At 39.5% G+C, this 23,023-nt stretch overlaps 1 protein-coding gene and 1 long non-coding RNA gene across 9 annotated transcripts in view; one reads left to right on the top strand and one right to left on the bottom strand.

Moving 5' to 3' along the window:
* Nucleotides 1-1,073: 1,073 nt before the first annotated feature.
* Nucleotides 1,074-15,863, top strand: LOC309692482. The gene is made up of 3 exons (XR_014272321.1): nt 1,074-1,470; nt 7,873-8,056; nt 13,576-15,863. It is a non-coding gene; the product is annotated as an uncharacterized lncRNA (long non-coding RNA).
* The window catches only part of LOC309692481 (ELKS/Rab6-interacting/CAST family member 1-like), a 152,280-nt gene continuing 140,711 nt past the window's right edge, over nt 11,455-23,023 (bottom strand). For all 8 annotated transcript variants that reach the window (XM_082511032.1, XM_082511036.1, XM_082511039.1 and 5 more), the window contains one exon: nt 11,455-11,630. In XM_082511032.1, coding sequence (XP_082367158.1) covers nt 11,493-11,630 — 138 coding nt within the window. In that variant the 3' untranslated portion in view covers nt 11,455-11,492. The remainder of the gene's footprint in view (nt 11,631-23,023) is intronic.

Here is a 23,023-nt window from a genome sequence, read left to right as displayed (position 1 = left end):
TTACTTTTTCTGAAGTTTTCTTTAAAGGCATTACACATGTTGCAAATCACCATCAAAACACTGGATTCACCTTTGGTTCCAATCTTCACAATAGAAACAATCTTTATAGTATCCAGACATGCACTGCATTTAACTGAGTAAATCCATTCTTAATAATAATAATAATAATACATTTTATTTAAAAATAGCGCCTTTCAAAGCACCCAAGGACACTGTACAACAGATAAAAACACAAAAACTGGAAATATACACAATAAAAGAATAAAGAATAAATCCATTCTTGGGCATGAAACCTTTGGTTAGGCAAATTACACATACCTACAAGCAACCTTTATCTAGCGTATGGTTTTATTTGATTCTATGCAGATGACAGTGATTGCTTTGTGTCATTTCATGAGGACACGGTCTACATCAGGGCTGCCCAATCCCAGTCCTCGAGAGCTACTATCCTGCAGCTTTTAGATGCATCCCTACTCCAACACAGCTGAATCAAATGGTTTGATTACCTCTTCAGCATGCCATCGTGTTTGGCAAAGGCCTGATAACAAGCCATTCATTTGATTCGGGTGTGTGGGAACAAGGATGCATCTAAAAGCTGCAGGACGGTAGCTCTCGATTGGGCACCCCTGGTCTACATGAAGCATTCACACAACTAAACCCCTTCTTACAAGACTTGTGTAGAGATTTGCGTATGACTTAACTCATTCACTGCCAGCCATTGGCAGTGAATGAGTTAAACCCATTGACTCATTCACTGCCATTGACGGCTATAGACGTCAATGGCAGTGAATGAGTTAACCTCAGATTAACTTTCACGTGACCTTGCGTTTGCAATTAACAATAAGAATGAGCTTAATTCCACTGGCCGTCGCGGCGCGGTAACCACTACACTAAAGAAACACACATGCTATTCTCACTCACGGTTCAAATCAAAAGTCTAGTCACCGTCAAGACAATAATCAACAACAACTAACTCTTTTCAACAGGACAGACACCATCACCCAAATTTTTATGTGGAACCAAAACACCCTGCACCACAATCTGTGAAACATGCACACACTGACACTGCCCAACTGTATGCTGGGTAATAAGCAGCTCGGAAGCCATGACGCTATGTGCTGGGTGAATGCGAATTGGCTGAAAACTTCGCTCTAAAAAAGGAGGAATGACGGGAAAAAAATGTTGGGATTTCTGTGTTTTGTATTTTTCATTTCAGATTTATATACAAAACATGGCTTTGGAAAACCTATTCGAACTCTTCAACTATAATCAAGATATTTGCCGGGCTATCGTGTTATTATCCACCATGACCTGTAGTATAAATAAATGTAAAGTGTCAAGTCAGGAGCGGGATTTGAACCCACGCCTCCACCCGGGAGTTGGACCTTGAGTGGCCGCAACTTAGACCGCTCGCCCATCCTGACAACGGACACCTGGGAAGGCTACAGAGTCAGCCTGGAGAATACAAAGGTGAGAAGTAAGACACAAGTAGCGTCTTTTTTTTTTGACTCTGTTTTGGTTGTTGCGACACAAAAGCGTAAAAGAAGAAAATCTTTAAGGGATTGGCTGGTTTTTGTCTCGTTGTACAATTAGTTGTTGTCACTAAGAAATGTAAAGTGTACCCACGCGAAATCGCGGCCTTAGTCGTGTTTTTCCTTCGATCCTAACAAATAATTGTTCGCGCAAAGTTGCAAATATTCCTCGCATTTTTTTGAGGATGGTGAAATAGCCCTGTACTCAGAGGGGGAAGGTTTGAAAGTAGCCAATCCGAGAGCGTTACTCATCTCTTCTTACTGTATAACAGCATTTCCGCATTACAACAGTTTACTGCCTGTGGGTATTCTGGTAAAGCCACTGGGGAACCTGCCCCAGCCTATCATATTCACCAGCTATAAGATGTGAGTGGAGATTGAGAAGGGTGACTGATGGCTGGTGTTGAAGCCACCACCTCTGTTCAACAGTGGTTGTTTACAGATACTTTACTGATCCCACAAGAGAAATTGTTGTTGTGTGAGACTGTAGTCCAGGGTTCTTATTGTTAGATGGTAATTATGAGACAGTGTTTGTAAGGTCATTTTACTGGCCATTTATGTAAAAAGGGAGTGAATTTACCATCTTTTATTGCTTTGTGGTTGCAGCCATTGCTTAATTCTCTGTGAGTGATAATCATGGTCATTGTGATTGGTGTACATGTGCATATCAACAGTCATTAAACGGAAGACCATGAACTGGCAACTTACCTTTTTTCAGTTTATCGTTTTGGGAGACTGTGCGTAAAATGAATTTTTTCATGTTCGGGCGTGTGGCAGGCAGAGTAAACTTAAAATCACAGATTTATTTACACTGGCAAGAAGGACAGACGAACGGTATATGCACAGGACGAGACCAGGGAAGGGTGGACACAACTGGGGGACACAGCTGAACCAAATCTAACTGAAGAGACAGTGGAAGCAAAGCTGAACATTAAGAACACAAAATGAGGGACTGTTAAGATAAAACAGAAACTAAAACACACACTGACATCCAGACTACGACGCAAATCTGACCAAGACAAAAATATGGAGACATGACAGACCACAGGGGGACACAAAAGGATGAAAAACAAAAACAAGAAGGGATAAATATAGGGAGCAGGACAAACATGGGAACTAGACAGAACCAGAGAGACCACACACACACATGGGACAGGACCAGGGAGATAGAAAGGATGACAAATACTGAAACACTGAAGATAAGACATGGAGACAAGACTAAGACAGACTGGAACAAGGAACTAAAAGTAGAAAATAGAATACTCAGGAACTAGAACATAATTTATCTTATACTTTCAAAGAAAAAAATAACAAATAAATCATAAATAAATCCAGAACAAAACTCAACATTTTGGGTCTTTGACCCAGTGATTTAATCCATTTTGGAATAAGGCTGTAATGTGAAGAAATGTGGAACAACTGAAGCGCTGTGAATACTTTCCAGATGCACTGTATGTATCCTTTACAGAAGTGTTTTTACCTTCAGCATATAAAAAAGGCATGGAACACAGATGCAGTATATCAAACCGCAGCATGAACCGGGCATTTTAATCAGTATAATGCTTCAGTTATCTAAGATTATCACATTTTCCCTTCATTGTTTCTGTGGGTGTGATTAAAAAAAGATCCATCCATCCATTTAATTTTATTTATTTGGCGCCAAGTCACATCAATAGTCACCTCAAAGCACTTTATATTGAAATGCGAAGAGCCTACAATAATACAGAGAAATCCATCCATCCAACCATCCGTCCATTTTCGTCCACTTATCCAATTCGGGCTCGTGGGTGGGTGGGGGTCTGAAGCCTAAACCAGCTGTCATAGGGCGAGAGGCATAGTACATCTTGAACAGGTTGCCAGCCTGACAGCAGATGGTTTAAAGGTGAACAAAGTGAAACAGAGCTCTGTTAAAGAGGTGGCAGAGGTAGTCACGTGAAACCAAGAACCCGGACAAATGAAAAGAAACACAAGTGGACAGGCAGGGAAGGAAAAGAGGAGAGAAGGAAAATGTCATCGGTGTTGGAGTATGTTTGGGCTGTCAGCGGCTAACAGCTTATTTTAGGAGCTACACTCCGCTCACATTGTTTTTATTTCCTTTCCAAGGTTTTTCCTACCGCTCACTACCTCCTCCTGTCCCTTATGCCGAGCCAGCTCTCTCCATCTACTCCTCCCTTCCTTCTTTTCTCCATTCATTTCACCTACTGCTTATTTACTTTACAAACCATTTATTAGAGACAACAATGCCACATCTGCAAGGAGCACAAAAAAAATGAACAAAAGACTGAAGCAACAAGCAAACCACAAGTGAGAACATTAATTATTGAGCATGAAAACCTAAAATATATATCCTGAGTGTGTTTGAAGTTGGGCTGCTGTTTGTTTTGGTGTCAACCCTTTCTCTCCTCTCTGCTTTCTCCTTCTCTCAGTCACCCTTTCAATCATTTTCTTCTCAGTCATGTGCGATATGATGTGTGATGATTGAAACCACATTGTCCCGAAGCCAGTGCAAGCCCTCCTCATTTCCTCTGCAGTCACTCACTTCTTATTTCTCCTCCTACTTTCCTCGTGTGCCTCCTTCCTCCCTCGTCTATCTCGTATGTGGAAAGGCGGGAGCGCTGCGTGGATTACACGTGTTCGCGTGTTATCTCAAGGACATCTGGGTTGTTTTTTTTGGGGTGCTGTGAACCACCAGTATCAGCAGCATCTTATCCACACATAATCTCTGTAAAGAAAGGTGCGGCGCGTGAGAGTGACAAAAGATAGAGAAACAAATCCAAACAGGAGAAGAGATAAAGGATCGCTGCAAATCCCAAACACAAACCGATTACTCCGTTTTTATAACTGCATCAGAGCAATAAAAAAAAAAGAAGAAGAAGAAAGAAGTTTCCAAAGCACAGTAATTTTGAGCTGTCGGACTCTTGTGTGGCAAGCTCCTCCCCTCTGGTGCTCCCAGCAGGATAAAACAAACACAACTTCTGTGTCCCGCTGACTCTCTACAGTCATGTGAAAAAGAAGGTTTTCACAGGACTCTGTGCAGTCATGTGAAAAACCAAGCACACCCCACGATTCAGTAGCTTGTAGAACACATTCAGCAGCATTAACTTCCAGTATTTATTTTCTGTATGACTTTATCAGTCTCTCACATGGTCACGGAGGAATTTTGGTCCACTCTTCTTTACAAGGTTTTCTTTAGTTCATTGAGGTTTGCAAGCAATCGATTGCACAGCACTCTTAGGGTCCCACCACAGGACTTGAAGTTGGGCAGAGGTCTTGACTTTGGCCCATTACAGTACCTTAATTCTTTTCTTTTTCAGCCTTTTGTTCTGCTGGTGTTTCCATGGTTACAACATTTGCTTGGTGAGGTGAAAGGTCGGTCGTTTGATTCCAGCTGGACAGAACTTTAGGATTGCATCAGGAAAAGCAGCGGGTGTAAAACATGCAGAGTTACCCTTGTGACAAAATTTGTGGTTGGTCATTGAGCTTCATCTGCTCAAATCTATATAGACCATAGTCCATATGCACAGTTTGGGCCAATGTCCTGTTTCATGACCCAGTGTCAGCCAAGCTTTAGCTGTCAGAGAGATGTCCTCACAGGTGCACCGATGGCTGACTCAGAGGCTGCAGAACAAGCCCAAATCATCACCCCTCCACCACCGTGCTTAACAGTTGGTATGAAGTGATGAGTTGGTATGCTGTGTTTGGTTTCCACCAAATGTGAAGCTGTGTACCATAACCAAACAGCTCCACTTTGGTCTCTGACAAATGAACCACATTGTTCCAGAAGTGTTGTGGCTTTTTCAAATGCCACTTTGCAAAGTTAAGCTGTGCCACATGTAGTTTTCAGAGAGAGGATGCTTTTTCTGGCAACCCTCCAAACAAGCAAAACTTGTCCAGCCTTTTTCTAACTTTTAACTAACATGCTAACTGAGGCCTGTAGAGTCTGAGAAGTAGCTCTTAGGGTTTTTGTACTTTCTCTGATCATTGGGATGAATTTGCTGGAATATCCACTCCTGGTGAATATTGAGCCATTATGTTGAGTGAATGATCCAGAACAACACTTCTGCTTTTATAGAGGTGCTCACACTTGCAAACGATACCAGGCTGCTGCTTACTATCTTAAGTCCTATGGAAGCAGTAAGAGTGAACTTAGTTTTTCATAGGATTGTATATCAAATACAATTTACCGCCACTTTATACAGATTTTGAACTAGAATGTTGTGATTATTATTTTTTCCTTATATAACTTGACGTATGGACTGGCAAAACCTGTTTTGTTACAGAGTTGGCCAGACTGAGACCATTAACATCATTGCAGTGGCACAGAAACAAAATGTTAACATTTTTAAATTGCTGAAGGACAAATCATCAACTGTTTATGGTTAGTCGGTCTTATCACTTGCACACATAAGCATACCTGTCATGTGAAAGTACACTGTGAGGTCTGTAGAGAATGATGCTGCCAGAGTAACTGTAGTTAATGAATGCAACTCCATTTCTATGATTTGTCTTTAGGCCTCTGAAGGGTTCACCCCTGGTTGTGTGGGATTGGCCCTGTGCTCTGCTTCTCTGGAGCTGTTTCACAGTTTGTTTTTCTTTCTTTGCCAGCTTTAACAGCTCTCCAGATTCCTTTGTCCGTGGCGATGTGGGACAATACTGCACATGAGCAGCAGTCAAGAATCAAGGGGATTTAGCATTTAGTGTTGAAGTACTTGGAGCATTGTGTTTCCTGTGATGCTTGTGCTTTCTGTCGCGCACAGCCTCAGTTTTCCAGCCTGAATGCACACATGCGCATATTTAAAGAGCACAGATTTGTTGGACTGGAGCACAGATTTAGACTTATGCGAACTTGCAGGTGAATGTAGCTGTAATTGTTCCTTAAAAGTAAAATGATGTGGAATCATAATGATTGCAGCTTTTCTTTTTCCTCAAGTGAGGAATATCACATGCAAGCCTTTTGAAAATAATCTTAATATCTATATTTGAAAAGTGAACATTTAGACAACTTTAATATAAAAATATATCCTTCTTTAGTGCATATTTCTGATGTTTAGACATGCACTTTTGTGCACAGGGCAGGTAGAAGTACATTGTGCAAAGTTAGAGCTGTAGAAGAGATGGGATGAAGTGTTCAATGGGCCATGTTTCCACTCATTTCTACCTCCCTCCCCCTTCCTCTTTTTCTCCATCACATAAATCAGGGAGTCACTAAGGCGTATCTCTTTCTCCTCCTCTTTCTCGCTCTGTCCATCCCTCCTGTCTCCCTTCACTGGCTTTTATTGGGACAGTAGATAGAGAAAGCAGAGCAGATCCTCGACACACACTAACACACGTACAAAGCGTTGCCTTATGTGAAGCTAAGCACCAGCATGTATGCTACATTTACAGACTGCCAGGAGTTGGTTCTCTGAGTGTTGTGTGAAAACCAGAATGGCCATAATAACAGGATGGCGCTTTGATCCCTAAATAGAAATTCTTCACAAGTGAGGGCAAATGTCAGGTGAGGGTCGAGGTTCAAGGTCAGGCGAGCTGGGCAGGTCTGTTAAACCAAATTTTCCAGCCGAATGAGTCTAACAACTCCTTTAAACATCTGAGTCATCTTTTTGTGTTAGTTTAAATTTAACTACTGTGTCATTTTCAGAAAATTAGCTACAATTACTCATATACACTTACCGGACACTTTATTAGGTATACCTTAGTAGTACTAGGTTGGATCTCCCTTTACATTCAGAATAGGGCTGTGCGATATGACGAAATATATCCGATGACAAAATGAAAACATCGTTTCAAATTATACGCTATGGTTTGTTTCGTGGTGTTGCAAAATACACTGTTTACAGCAATATTTTTGCATCAGGGCACAGAGAATACCAGCATAGCCAGTGAAGATGAGGAAGAATCAGGTAGCTGCAAACAGAAGGACCAGTCAAAACAAATCAAGGGCCTTATTCCTAAACGAGGGGCTACCTTTGTAGCATGGACTTGGTTTGGTTATAAAAAGTGTGACACAAACCAGAAAACTGTACTATGCAAATTATGCTGCAAACCGGTCCCCACCACAGACTCAAACATGACAAACCTCTTCTACCACCTACGCAAGAATCACGTGAAAGAGTATGGAAAGAGTTATATAGTTTCATGCATCGGACTCTAGGTACATGACGCCCAGCTGAAAACACCTCACACAAGTAGAGTTTCCCAAGATTCACAGAATTTACAGAAAAAGCACTATTTTGTGATTATATATCATTATCGGGACGAGAAATGTCCTATATCGTGATATGAGATTTTGGTCATATCGCACAGTCCTAATTCAGAACTGCTTTGTTTCTTTATGGCGCAGATTCAACAAGGTGCTGGAAATATTCTTGGTAATCTGGTGACTGTGGAGGTCATTTGAGTACAACGAACTGTCAAGTTCAAGAAACCAGTTGATGATTTGAGCTTTGTGATATGTAGCATTAACCATCAGAAGATGGATGTAACGTGGTCACGAAGGGACGGACATGGTCAGCAGTAATACTCAGGTAAGCTTTGACATTTATACTGTACTCAGTTGCTATTTAGAGGCCAAAAGTTACAGATTAATACACCATCAACACGAGCCTGAGCCGTTGATACAAGGCAGAATTCCAAATTCGGACCCCCACCTTCCAAACGTTGCAGCAGAAATGGAGACTCATCAAGCGAGTCAATGTTATTTTTAATCTTCTACTGTCCAACTTTTGGTGAGTCTGTATAAATTTATAGCCTCAATTTCCTGTTCTGACACCCAGTGTGGTCTTCTGCTGCTGTAGCCCATCTGCTTCAACGTTCAATGTGTTGTGTGGTCAGAGAAGCTCCTCTGCATACCTTGGTTTTAAGAAGTGGTTATTTGAGTTACTGTTGCCTTCCTATTAGCAGACTAACCATTCTCTTCTAGTATGAAAATGTAGTTCAAACAAATCAAATCAAAATTTAGTTTATTTCACAAGATAAGAGAAATAGTTCAGTGTACACATGAAAAACACGGCAGAATGAAGGAGGCAAAGGGAATGGAAAGCTGAAGTCAGAAAAAAAGGACAGATCTACCTAAGTATGCTCGCTAGCTGCTGTGAAAGAAAGTTAGCTTTTATGAGTTTTTTATAGTAGTGGAACACAGTAGGGCTGTGTGATATGACCAAAATCTCATATCCCGATATAAGAATTCTATCATCCTGATAACGATATAAATCACAAAAATGTAACATTTTCTGTAAATTCTGTGAATCTCAGGCAGCTCGACTTGCGGGAAGTGTTTCCAGCTGCGCGTCATGTAGCTGGAGTCGAGTGTTTTAACCGATGCATGAAACTATACATTTTTAGACATAAGTTGTGAGTATTTATTACACGGCGTGCTGCGGGGAAAAGCCTGTTCTAACGTTTGAGTCTAAGGTTTATTTTTTAGCACCTGGCGGCTCTTTTTTACTTCTCGTCCGTAAATAATCTGCTCTTTCACGTGATCCAGTTTATTTTGAAAAGTCTCAACAGGATCTTGAGCTTTATTGTGAAAGGTTTATGTGGAACATAAACATGCGGACACCCGATGCTGTTACCGTCGTTGTTGCTAACCACAACGCATAAAAACATGCGCTTGTCTGTCTGTAGTGTGGTTATATTAAATATAAGAGAAAGAGAGAACTTTAAGAAATTAATATAGCCACTACAGTGACCACCAAAACGATGAAAAATATTGCCGTAAACGGTTTATTTTGCGACACCACGAAACAAACGATAGCGTAAAATGAAACGATAGACGTTTTTATATCGTCATCCGATATATATCGTTATATCGAACAGCCCTAGAACACAGGATACTTTTTACATTTGATTAAAATTGATCAGGGGGCACAATCAAGCAGCGTTTTCTTCGTTTCACTTGTCACATATCCCAGAGAATCTGACAGCGAACAAACCAGAGAAAATAACAGGCATGACATGAGAAATAAAGATAAATCCATATTTTATTACATTCTCTCTCAATCTGATTTTTAATCCACAAGAAATTTAAAGTGAGTCCCAGTCATCATCACCCCCAGTGACAAACATTATCAGTATAAAACAGACAACAAATACTGAACTTACAACACACTCAGATCTGCTGGGGTCCCCTCTTAAAACACAACCACAAAAAAAAAGACATCTGAGGAACCTTCAACCCAAAGCAGCGTGAGATTTCAGGTATCTTTGAAATGAAGCTTCTCGTTTGCACCCCTGTGACTTTAAGCTTTTTAAAACGCTGCTCAGGTGCCAACAAACAAAAGCTGTTTTTTCCTTTTTTCTCATGAGCGTCCCCAGTCAGATTTGAGAGCGTAATGTGAATCTGTGTCTTTAGATTTTGTGTCCACCAGGTGTTTCTTACCAGGAAGCAGCGCTAAACAGTTCCCGTCATGGCCTCATCACTCAATACAGTATAAGGGATGGGGGGGGAAAAGAAGGAAATTTTGCTTCAAGCTGAAACAATTTGAACCTCTAGTGCTCACTGCCGTAAAAGTTTAAATCATGCTAAGGCTGTCAGCGCTGTGGGAGACATGCAGTGTCATTTCCACTGTAGACAACAAGAACAAGAAACTGAGTCTGAGAAAACATTCCCGGTGGACACAAAGCCTTCTGTAGGTGCAATACACGTTCCCAATAACAGTGTCCAAGGAAAAAAAAGAAAAGACTTTGACGCATTACCATATGCTAGCATACCAACCAACAGATGACGACACTTTCAGTTAAACAAGATTAGTGTTTAATATATATTACCAAAAGCAAAAAAATATATATAACATTTACTTTATATTTTCTCCCCTCCCAAAACAAAGAAAAAAAGACGTTTGACTAAAGGTAAATGAGTAAAGTTCAGACTTGACACCTCATGTTAACGCTAAAGGGATTGTCATAAAAGGGGTTTTCTTATCTGAACCTAATTTTGGCATGGGCGCCATAAATGAAGGAGACGTGTGATTTTCTGTGGTGAAACAGAAAGTCAGACCATCCATGCCAGTGTGTCTTCATAAAGGGAGTTTTGCGAGTTATTTACTGTAGTTTGTACCTTTCATCAATAATGTGTTGTGTTTGCACATCTCTGTTGCTTGTGGGGCTCGCACACAAGAATTTCACTCGCATGTGCTGTGCCAGTGTGCCTGCACATGTGATGTGACAATAAAAAGTGATTTGATTTGATTTGATTTGATTTGATAATGGGAAACAATAGATTAAAGTGTCATGTTACCCCTGACGAAAGTTGTGTATGTGTTAATTAAACCGCTCCCTTTACAATTTACACAACTATCTAGAGAATACTGCTGAAAGAAACTGCATGTTAGGACATTTCATCAGACAAAAACAAAGAAAGTGGAAAAAAAAGGAACCTAAAAATTACAAAGATAGCAGCAAATGATGTAAAGAGCCAAAGGCAGTTGAAATAAACATATTTTTGAATCTGAACTAATACAATAATGTGGCAACAGCGTGTAAGAACCTGGCAAGCTCAGCTTATGTTCAACTTTTTGTTAAGGTTTGAAAATACTTTTTGCCCCAAGTCACGAATACAAATCCTCCCGTTGAATCCCAGGACATGGGAAGCTCACTATAAGGTGTCGCGTATGGCCAGTGCAGTAAGGGCTCTTTCTGTGTTGGGGTAGTAATGTAAATAAATGTAGATTATCAATTATTTCTAGCTGACTTGCATGCTGATATAGTGCTCTAAACAGAAAATTAAAGCAACTAAAGCCCAGTTTTCAGTAATAATTTGATTTTTTGTCTTAGTTCCCCTTTTCTTTGAAGGCTGGGAACGTATTCCTATTCATGTGCAGCACTAATTTTATTTGTGCATCGGGGAATTATGGGGCCAAGCTGTGTTAAATGTTTGCCTTCTGACTTTAAATACGACTAAATGTTTGAATGTAAGCTTTTTAAAAAAAAAAATCATTTTCTGCCAGTGTGTGCATTAGTGTGTCAGCAGCTGTCCTCCAAGGCGTTGACAACTTGCTCTAAAATGTCAGGGCATCGGTCGGCGATCTGCTGCAGGACTTGATTGGCGTACTCCTGGAGCTCCGCCCCCTCCCTCTCGCACAGTGCTAACTCCGCCTCCAACTGAGGAAAAAAAGGCCGGAAAGAGAGAGGAGAAAATTTAGACTTTTTTTTAAAAGCCAAAAAAAGAAATACTTTCATGAAAAAACGTTCATATTAACTTTCTCTCTGATGGTGTTCAGGTCTGTAGGATAAATATGCAGCCAGTTCGTTTAGCTCAGAGTAAAAACTAACAGGGTGCCACTTCCTGGATTGAAAAATCAAAACAAGGCTAAGTGCCAAAAACTGCAGTTCCACAAATATCCACTAGAAGTTGTGTCCAAAACACACTGACGTCATGTGAACATAGCTAAAGGTTTGTCCATGACAATCTGTTAGCATCTGTTAGCTGAGCTTCACCTCAGCTAATGTTATTCACTGAACTGAAAAGGTGTGAAGTTAGTATCTTGTTATCTGACCAATAATACAGCTGGCTCTGTAGATAGTTGTCCTAACAGTCTGTTGAGCTTTTGAGTCAAATTGTGATATTTTATTTCTAATTCAGCACTAAAAAACATCTTAAAGTGCACAACTATACAACCTATAAACAGAACTTGCTAGCATAAAATGCTAGCTTAGCATTTCACCTTCTCGTGTAAATAAATAAATAAATTAGCTCCCAGACAGTCAAAATGCCCCCCCCCCCCCCCCCTTAACAAACAAACAAACAAAAAAGAATAAAAATGGGAATTACAAAGCACTGGGTGAAGTTTTTATGCTTGCTATATCTACTTTTTACCAAAAACAAACAGCTAGCTTTAAATGAGAGCAACAAATTTATTTTCCATTAGATGTATTATTTCTAAACAATCAATAACATCTGACTTCTTGGTTGGTTATAATGATTTGACATTTCCAGAGATAACACAAATGTGATATGCTGATAAACTACTAAACTGAACAAGAATCAGGGTAGCTGTTTACACCTATATCTTGCTAAGCTAACTAGCAGGTAGTTATGTCTAAGAAGAACACCAACTATTCTGTTAGTATTTTGACTGATGAGAAGAAAAAAAACAGTCCAATGGATGATCACTGAGCAGGGTTTAGGACACACAAACAAACACACACACACACACACACACGCATCAGACTTCAATCTTAAACACCAAATTGTAGTTCTTTCTGTTCGGACAGAGTGGAAAATTTCTCTGAGAGAGCGCTGATATTATTATCTTTGGCTGCAGTTGGGCTGAGACGTCAAACCTAACTGACTTAATGACCAATACATCTGTATCAATACGAGAGCCGCTGAAACGGCCATGTAACACAAGCCCACATTTATGTTTGTCTGTGTGTGAGTATATGTGTGTGTGAGGCCTGGGTCAAATATTGGCTAATATTCCCTTGTTAAGTCTTAACCTCTTCCCTCTGCTCTCATCTGTTATCCAGAAAATCTCAGTGGTATTTTATATCACAGTGGCTTTATTCTTTATGTGTAAAACTGATGCAAGTAATAACACTATTAATGATTAATGATAATCTATCTAATAAATTACTTGGAAAAGTCATTATCCATATATCATGCTGTTATATTAATTATTGGAAATAGGCCACAGTTGTGTATAAAGGCACAATGAAAGTGCTAATCAAAGACACTATCAAGTTGCATTTTGGAAAATGCAAGATGTGCATCAGGGAATTTTGTTTAAATACTTGGACCAGAAAGACAACGAGCTGAACGCTTTACCACAGTTTTGAAACTCCTTTTGTTTAGCATGCAAGTCCCCAACTTTCAGGAAGTTAAAATGTAAACTGCTGAAATGTCATCGAGGATGTTAAAAAAAAAACAACCCTCTTTTAATATGAATCCAAGTTTGTATTGAATCTTATTAGCTGTAGATCCATCCATTTTCCCTGGTGGAGCCTATGATATTAGTGGTTACTTCTCAGTCACAGAAACAGAAAACCATTCATGCCAGCAATGAAACTATAGCTCATCATCTTATTCCTTTGCTTCTGTTTTTAGGGGTCACCACAGAAGATAATCTGTCATCATCACATCCTTTCCCCAGTATCCTTGTTTGTCACACCAACCCTCCTCTGCATGTGCTTCTTTGCTATAATCACGAACCCTCTCTGTAGTTTTCCTCTTGCCTGGCAACCCCAGCTTTAACATCCTTTATACGATATAGCCACTATCCCACCTCTGCTGTTGTCCAAACCATCTCAGCCTTGCCTCTCAACCTGAGTTGTCCCTTTGATATGCTTATTTCTCATCCTGTCCCTCTTTGTCACTCAATAAAAAAACCTAGTATCTTCAACTCTGCCACCAGCTCTGCCTCCTGGCTTTTTGCTTCAAACCATACATCACAGCAGGTCTCACCACCATCTTGTAAACCTTGCCTTTCAGTCCTGCTGCTATCCATCTGTCACAAATCACCCCTGACACTTGTCTCCACCCACTCCACTCTGTCTGCACTCTCTTCTTTAGCTCTTTTGTGCACTGTCTGTTGCTTTGTATGGCTGACTTCATATATTTACACTCACCTGCCTTCACTACCTCTACTCCTTGCATCTTTACTGTTGCACCTGCCTCTCTTTCATTCACACACATGTATTCTTCTCTCGCTTCTACTGAATTTCATTCCTCATTTGTCCAGGCTGTCTTCTACCTGTTCCCTACTATCACTGCATCTTATCTACTTTCACTTAACTGCAGTGAATGGAAAAAAAACCACACAGACACAAGGAGAACATGCAAAACTCCAAGTTGGAAACCAGAAGCTGAGAGGAAACCAAGCTACCTAAACTAAAACATACGATTTTGTAGAGCCAAAAAGAAATGCTGACAGGCAAAGAATTAATATAATAGGAGAAGATAATCAAAGTAATATGCAAGAAGAGAATGGGACAGAACTGGAGAGACTGAGCAAGTTTGGCTCAAATTGGCATATTCGGAAAGCCCCATTAGTTTCAGACAGCAGGGAACAACCCCCCACAGCAAAAACAACAACAAAAAAATTAATGACTTATTCAGTCTTTCCAGGTGATGTAAGCAGAAAACAGATGCTTTGCAAAACAACAACTTTGGAGGTCTATGGAATAATTTTGACACGTTCGTTTAGGCCTCTGATGAATCACGGTTGCGTGGAAGTGATGAGCTGTCAAACAGAGTGATGATTTTTGAGCACATAGTCCAACTTTTATCACTTATCTCTCTTTCTGTTCTATCTGCCCTCATTATCTGCACCTTGATTTTTTTTTATCATTTCCACTGATTTGCTGTCCTCATTCTTACTCTGGCCAATGTCCTTGCACACTCGTGTTGGAAGAATCAGAAAGCCCCGCTACACTTTTCTACACTGGTGGTGTTTGCAGGTGATTTAGCTTAACGGCCTTGCATTTTAGTTGCAATCACCCAGAAAAACACAGCAGTAAAGATAAGAGTGTAAGACAACTGAGAAGAGATAAATAGTTTAGTATCTGTCTGCTGCATCTGCTTTCTGACTCAGGCAACCTTGACCTACACCGGAGGAAAAAGACTTCAAAAAGTGCCTAAAAATCTGAAATTAATGTGTTAAACGCAACTTAAAAACAGGATGACGATTAAAAAAAAAACAAGAGCCATGCTATTATGAGATTACGTTATAGCACAATCCTCATGTGTTTTTAGGCATAAAATTGATCAGTAATGTCTTGAGGAAATAAAAAAAGCATGTTGGCTACCACCTCAATCATCTTACTTAACGAACACCAGAACCGCTGTAATAATTTGCACATTTAGTTTTATAAATTCAATGCCTCTTGTGTCCATAAGAACATATCACATCATGCAGAACAGTCGACTCTGTGGTCATTGGCAGCTTTTATTTAAAACCAGCTTTAGGAAAATTTTGATGTGTGCAGTCTGGAGCTTGTTTTTAAAATTTAGTCTGTCATTATTGGACTGGTGATTTAACAGAAAACATTACAATGCTGCAACATTTGTTCCCCCTAAGTTTAGAAAATCGGCTGTTCCTTAATTTTTGGGTTTGTGACTAATTACAATAACCAGCGTCTTCTTACACTCTATCTGAAATTGTATGCACAATTTTTACAAGGGCATACATTTTTTGGTGAGATCTAAAACCTGCAGGACACCGGCCCTCAAGGCCTGGAGTTTGACACCCCTGTTGAAGATGTTCACATCTTGGACAGGGAAGACAGATATTTTGACAGAGCTGTGCCTAACCGGATCAACCTACCTCTACGAGGCTACCTCTTCTGCGCAACATTGGTTGATCCGGTTAGGCACAGCTCTGTCAAAATATCTGTCTTCCCTGTCCAAGATGTGAACATCTACAACAGGGGTGTCAAACTCCAGGCCTTGAGGGCCGGTGTCCTGCAGGTTTTAGATCGCACCCTGAGTCAACACACCTGAATCACATGAGTAGTTCATTACCAGGCCTCTGGAGAACTTCAAGATATGTTGAGGAGGTAATTTAGCCATTTAAGTCAGCGGTGTTGGATCAAGGACACATCTAAAACCTGGAGGACATCGACCCTCGACGCCTGGAGTTTGACACCTGTGATCTACAATGTAAGAGCAGTTTCTCCTATGATATACCATAAGACCTGTGGAGTGATTGTTTGGTCCTCTTATTATAGGTCCTGGCAAACCTCACTGCAAGTTGTGCAGTGTTGTGCATGCTGTGCCGTGAAGCAGAGAAAACAGATGACTGGAGAGAGGTGATGGCCTACGACACCAAGAGAGCCTCCAACTGCCAGTCCACCCTCAGCCATTTGACTTTAACAACTTACATGGCTATAGGGTGGGCAATGATTCACAAAGATGTCCTGACATGTCCCACTAGAGGTTAAATACCTGGGACTCCTCGCCAGCTTTTAAAACTATAGAAGGCTTTCAAGAGGTCTTAAAGAGGTTCTTTAAGAGGTCATCTTAAAGAACCTAAAAGAAATCCAGTTGCCTTTGAGTCAAGCACTATCGTGAGATGGATGATTGAGGATATAGCTACTAAGTTTAATTATATTAACAGATTTATAATTAAGGTCCCTCGTACACTAGCTAATAGGGTTGATGTCATTGATAACCCACGGTGCCTATTGGCAAAAGTCATATAGGATAGGTTATTTAAGTCACTTTAGCCTGTCTAGAGTTGCTGCTTCCTCCGCAAGCTGCTTTGCAACCTACGTCTGCATGTTTCTTCTTTTCATTGTGTCTCAATCATGTTCAGATTTTTGTGATGTCTGCTCTGTTCAGTACCAAAGGTCTAACCGCTTTTCTCTGCATAGAACAAAACAACTGTACTGCCAAATGTAAATTGCTGCACATGGAATAACAATCATCTTTTAGACCAAAGTGGCCCTGACTGAAATTATTTCGTGACCGACTGTAAGGAAATCTCTAATATGATCCCCTTTTTCAGTAATGAAAACAAAAACCAATGTGATGACCTTGATTCCCCTCTTGCTTCCCCCCTTTTTTCATGCCTGCAAGTATAATGGTCTCCATTAAAAAGCTGAGTTGCAACATTCTTAAATTGTTACAATTAACCCAGGGAGAAAAATATTCTCATAACTGATATCATGACTGATATGATGAATGATGGCCAGAACTAGAAAAACAAAACACAGCTTTCTTTAGAAAATGATCAAAATTTAATACTCGGTAGGGGAAGAAAAAGTCTCTTTGTTGCCAAGCAATAGACTTCCTCTCTTGCTACACATAATCCAAAAGTCGTTAATGACCCAAAGAAATTAAATATAAACAGTTTCCAGGTATGAGGTACTAGCTTGGATGTTTTGGTTGTAAGCTCCCATGGATCGTGTCTCATGCAATCACAGTGTGTGGTCAGAGAGAAATGCAGACGAAATAATGAAAGTGGGAAAAATTTGCCAGATTCATGACTCTTGTAACTGCGTGCGTGTTTGTGTGTGAGTGTGTGTATGCACATGCATGTATGTGTGTTTATAAGTGTAGGTGTTGGTGAATTGGTGTGTGATCCAGTGGTTTGGGTTTTGACATGCCAGGTGTGTGTGTGAGTGCACAGCGTGAGGCTAAAGCAAACGCTGTAAGCTTGAGGTCTGATTTATGGAGTGGCAGAGAGGATTGTGGGAAACAGAGAGGTAGACAAGGTAGACAGAGGTACACGTAAGTTGTGTGTTTGTGTAATAGAGAGAGAGTTTGACGAAGATGATTTTTACTGCAGCCATTAAAGCTCCATTATGGTGATGGATTACTATCTATCATGCACACGCACACACACAGAAGCGCAGACGCTGGTTATCAGCATGAGAATCAGAGTGAGGTACGGTGTGTGCACACTGACCCTTTGACACACACTGCAAAGGAATGCTTATATTTTCTAAAGGAACCGTAGAGATAGCGTGCTGAGATTAACGGAGAGAGAGAAACGATCAAACAGCAAAAGGCAAAAAGACAGAAGAACAAATATATAACTAGAATGCATTAGTATCTGTAAGCAGAACAACTGCCTGCTGCAGACACACCAGCATCTTCTGCTTTGTTACTACAGTTTTTAAGTTAGAGATGATTATGAGGCCAGAAGTCTATGGATGCAGCTTGTTAACTAAGCTCGACTTGGTGTTACCCGATAACTTCTAACTAGATCGTCTCAATTAAGAACTCCACTTCATTCCGGGGAGTTCAAAAGAACTATACATATAGTACAATCGTATCTAGAGCCAGTTTTTGTTATTTGTTGCCTTTTTTTGACGTTATTGTGTCAGGAACTGGTAGTTTACTGACATTAGTGATCAACAGTCTTAATTTCATAATAGAGGGGCTAAGATGGAGAAAGCAAAAACTATTCAATTTCTTTTCATTGAATTTCTGGGTAAATTCAACACAGATCCTTCACATAAAAATCAGTTGAAAAATCGAGGGTAGAGAAAGGCCGATGTACAATCCAATTAGTGCTTAATATAGTAAAAAACAACAACAAACAGAGCAGTTAAAACAAAAAGAAAAATACCGTGCTTAACACATTTATTAGATCTCCACACAGTCTAAGGCATATGCCACAGCTGTCTTAAATTAACAGCATTGGTGATTACCAAAACCTATTTTTAATGTTTTTGTAATGGTTAATCCATCATATTTTAATGCTAAAATATAATTATTGTTGTTTTCCATCAATTTTCATTAATTTTTATACACAAAAAGCTGAAAAAAATTGTAAATTTTATTTTTTTCTGTGGTTTAGCTGTTGATTGTTATGCTTGATTAATTTAATTTAATTTAATTTAAATAATTTCTGACTTCTCAGAGACGTCCAGTGTGCCAGCTCAAATCTGGGTATAAAAATGTAAATGTAGCTTTTTAAAATAATAAATAATAATATTATTTTTATAGTTTTAAATTAGTTTATGACAGATTTCTAAAATATTTGAGTTTTCTTGTTTTTATAACAGCTGATCTAACAAATGTGTTAACCTCTGTATATTTTTTATGTTTTTATATCGTGTTGTATATTTCTTTCTTTTTTTTACAGATATTGGATGTCTAGGACTGGCAGGACATTTAGAGCTATAAAACAAAAGTAGAAAGTTCATTCTTAACAGTTTGCTGATAAAGTGTAACAATAAAACACACAAACTGCAAGAACATTAACATGTTACAACTGACAGAAAAAAGTACAGCTGCAAAAAAGCAGGAAATGTTTAGGGTAAAAGGTGAAACGGTTGTTTTTGCATTAATGATATAATCTGCTTGAAACAACACTGGAGAGTGATCGGTGATGTCGGGATACAGAAAAAGGCTAGTGAGCAAATTTTTGCCTAATGATATCCCGCAAGAGCATAAATGCAGGAAGTAAAGATGCAATCACAGAAGGTTTATGGAGCTTCTCTGAGTGGTGCTACAGAAACTCCTTTATGAAGAACAGCAAAGGGATAAAGTATAACAGGCCTACACAGACGGTCATAATCCCTGTTGCTCTGCCCGTCTCTATTTAAACCATTATACTCTAACCGGCTTATACTGTATGTAGACTGCTTTAGAAGTTGGCTGCCTTTACTGCACCAAGCCCAAAAGCACCAAAGTGTGTGTGTGCTTTCCTGCCCAGGCAGCTCAGCTAATAACACGAGCTAACAAGCTGCAGTGGGAATAGAGCTTGAGGACTTGTGCCTTAAACTGTTCCTTGAGGACTAAAACACTGCACCGTTCAAGCACCGCAGTTTTCTTAAGAAAAAAAAATCATGGGAAGTGTTTTTCAGGCAATTCAGCATCACTTGGTAATTTTATTTTATTAGGTTATATAATCAGCCAAACTGACTACAGGAACATATTCATATTTACAAGCCCAAAGTGTGGGAGGAGTTTCTTGGGAGGGACACTCAAATCTGGGAGCCCTCAAACCTTCCGCTAAAGGTGCTTTTGAATATATGTGTGGTAACTGTAACAGTGGGATACTTTTAAAGGGAACCAAACTTGCAGAGCGAGACCTAAAACCTTAATCGGCCCTAGAGGAGTGACTATATGTGGCTGGACTTACAACACTAATGGCTGCAGAAAAAAGCAGCAGAAACAGACTGCAGCATTAACTGTATATACTGTAGGTGTAACCTCCCAGAAGGCCAATCTGAAAAGATGGCAGTTTAATATAAAATAATCCACAGTTCTAAGGTTGTACAAGAATTTATTTATTTATTTATTCTTTGGTTTGATTTAGTTTTCTTGTTAAAATGAAAGTGCTACTTTACATGCAATGCAAAGGTGCAACAAAAATAAGCCTAGATGTTTTAAAAAAATGAATATGCTTTTAAAGAAGAAAGACACCAAGCAAGCTAAGGAGGGTCCAAAGCACTTTTCAAAAGCTGGGCAATTTATATTAATATATCTAAAAGCTTTATATTGAGCAGTTTCCCTCACTAGGACTGCGGCCAGGCAAAAATCTTAAAACAGAGCTGAGAAAAAGACGTGAAGAACCTGTGTGGTACTCACACTCGCTGTTTTTAAACCTATAGGTGCGCAATTTTTTAAATATATTACTTTAGTTTTAAATTAGTGTTACAGCTCATAGCATGGCATACTGACTGACTCATCAAACTTACATCAAACACTTAAAAACTCCTAGGAAGTCAAGTTTTTTTATTTATGATGTCAACATGTATCTGTAGTAATACACAAGGAAAAATATAAAGCCACATATCATTTTGAATGAGAACAAGTAAGAACTGAAGTAAGAGGAGGTGTGTGTCTTGAATGATTAAAAAAAACTGCATAGCTATCAGTTTTGAATTTTATCAACAAATTCTATCTTGGCACTCAATGCCATGCCGGAAAATCATCAATCATATTCCACTGTACAAGACTTCATTTACAATTCTTCCTTAAAAAAACACACACACACACAAACACACATATTTCTCTGCTTGCATAAAGCAGTGAAAGTATGACATCTGCACAAAATTAATTGTTCCACAGAAATCTGTGTAAAATGTTTTTATGGCTGTACTTAAATAAATTCCTGCAGCATGGCTATAGAGCATCAAAAGGAAGCTGGTGAAGGAATAGCAGCACAAATACATTAAGCTGCACTTCGACAATAGCAGCCACTGTAAAAAAAAAAGTAAATAAAAAAAAATAAAAAAACCCCAAAATGCTTCAAATAGAAATAAAAAAAATCTTAGAGTAGAAAGCGTTTTCTTTGCATATCTTGTTGTGTTTGAATTGACATCTTTGACCTTCACCTGCTGCTTCTTATCAAGAAAAAGGGAGAAGAAAGAAAAAGATAAAAGTGGAAAAGAGAGGTAGAGATCGAAGGCAGAGCTAAAATGGTGTAAGAGAGAGAAAGACAAAGGTGGTGGAGACTCAGCAAGGGTGAGTGACAATAGCAGAGTGTGGAGTGGGAAAAAATATTTCAAAGAACAGTGAAAAGCAAGAGAGGAGAGTAAAAAGACAGAAGAGGGAGGAGAAAGTGATAACCAAAGACAGGCGGAGATCAAGGGTAAAAGAAGTGAAAGACAGGAAATGACAAATGCATGTAAAAAGAGAACGACTGGTAAAGCCATTAAGACTGCATTCAATAAATCTGCATAAAAACCAGCAGCTTGTCTGTAATGACCGACGAAGGCCAATGTGTGTGTGTGACTGTGAAAAAGGTGCAGAGGACATGTGCATGTCTCACTGCGCCTCTTTTTAGCTGTATTTCTAAGTATATACTGTGCACTTTACTTACACTGTGAGGACATCAAAGTGTGTATACTGTTACACTGTGGAACTTCCCTGGTATGAAAACTTGGTTTAAGTCAAGTAATGGTTATGGTAATTTAGCATGAAGTTAATGTGATGCATTGTCCTCTGAAGTCATGCATACACAGCTTCGTGTGTGTGTGTGTGTGTGTGTGTGTAATGATTGCTGAGGACCTCAGTGTCCTGTTTAGAGAAAAAACAATCATCCTCGAGCAGGAAGCAGAGCTGCCTAATGAAAGCTTAGAGAGACCCCAGACCACAATGCGACACAAATAGATGAGCCTTAATGTCTGCTCAGCTCCCAAACGTCTCCTCTCCACTAGGGCTGCCACAAACGATTATTTTGATAGTCGACTAGTCACCGATTATTTTTGCGATTAGTCGACTAATCAGATCATCATCCATTAGACGTAAAACTACAGCTTATTGCACCAGCAGCATCTGCTCTTATATAACTATCATTAGCTTACAGCTTTAAGTGTTTAAGGTCTGTGCTAACTAAAAATAAAGACAAGATGATAGTTTATTAAATTTTAATGAAATTTGCAATTGTTTCGGTGAAGTTTAATAAACTCCTTGCTATCTAAAATATAACAGGACACTGGAGTATATTCTGGAGCATCTCACACTTCTGATAATCAGCTGTCTGCTTGACGTTTATTCAGCTGTGCAAAAACTATAACTTTAATCTCAGACAAACTGATTTACTCAGGAACAAATAAAATACTAAAAAAAAAAAAGCCAAACAATAACATTTTAAGTTATCTAAGTGACTCATATATATTTAACCTGAGTAGCGAAAGACAGCGGTGGGTTTGAAAACGATTCGCGGGGAGTCCGGTGTTCTCACGGTGCTAGTGAGCCTAGCCCCCGGCTCGCTAACGAGCTAGTGGGTAACAGATGTCTCCGAAAACGTCGGAGCGCTTTTGAAAATATGTGGTGTCCTGATAAACTGAGCAGATATTTGAGGTTTACACAGCTACATTCTCGCCTGAAAATATGTTAAACGTTTATTTTGTGACCCAGAAAGAATAATAAGAGTAACATTAAAACTAACTAGCTGCCGCCATTGTTGGAAACTGCGCTGGGCCGCGCTATGAATTCTGGGACACAGCTGCTGCTTCTTCTTCTTCTTCTTCTTCTTCTTCGGGGTTTAACGGTAGCTGGCATCCTTGTACATGCAGTGCTGCCATCTTCTGTTTCAGTCCGTTATTACACTCTTAAATCCTGCTACTTATTCCTGCGTCTTTTGGGATCT

The sequence above is a fragment of the Aulonocara stuartgranti genome (assembly GCF_965226115.1).
Source record: "Aulonocara stuartgranti genome assembly, chromosome: 17".
Lineage (NCBI taxonomy): Eukaryota > Metazoa > Chordata > Actinopteri > Cichliformes > Cichlidae > Aulonocara > Aulonocara stuartgranti.
Note: the sequence above shows the minus strand (reverse complement) of the source record. Positions and strands in the feature narration are given on the sequence as shown.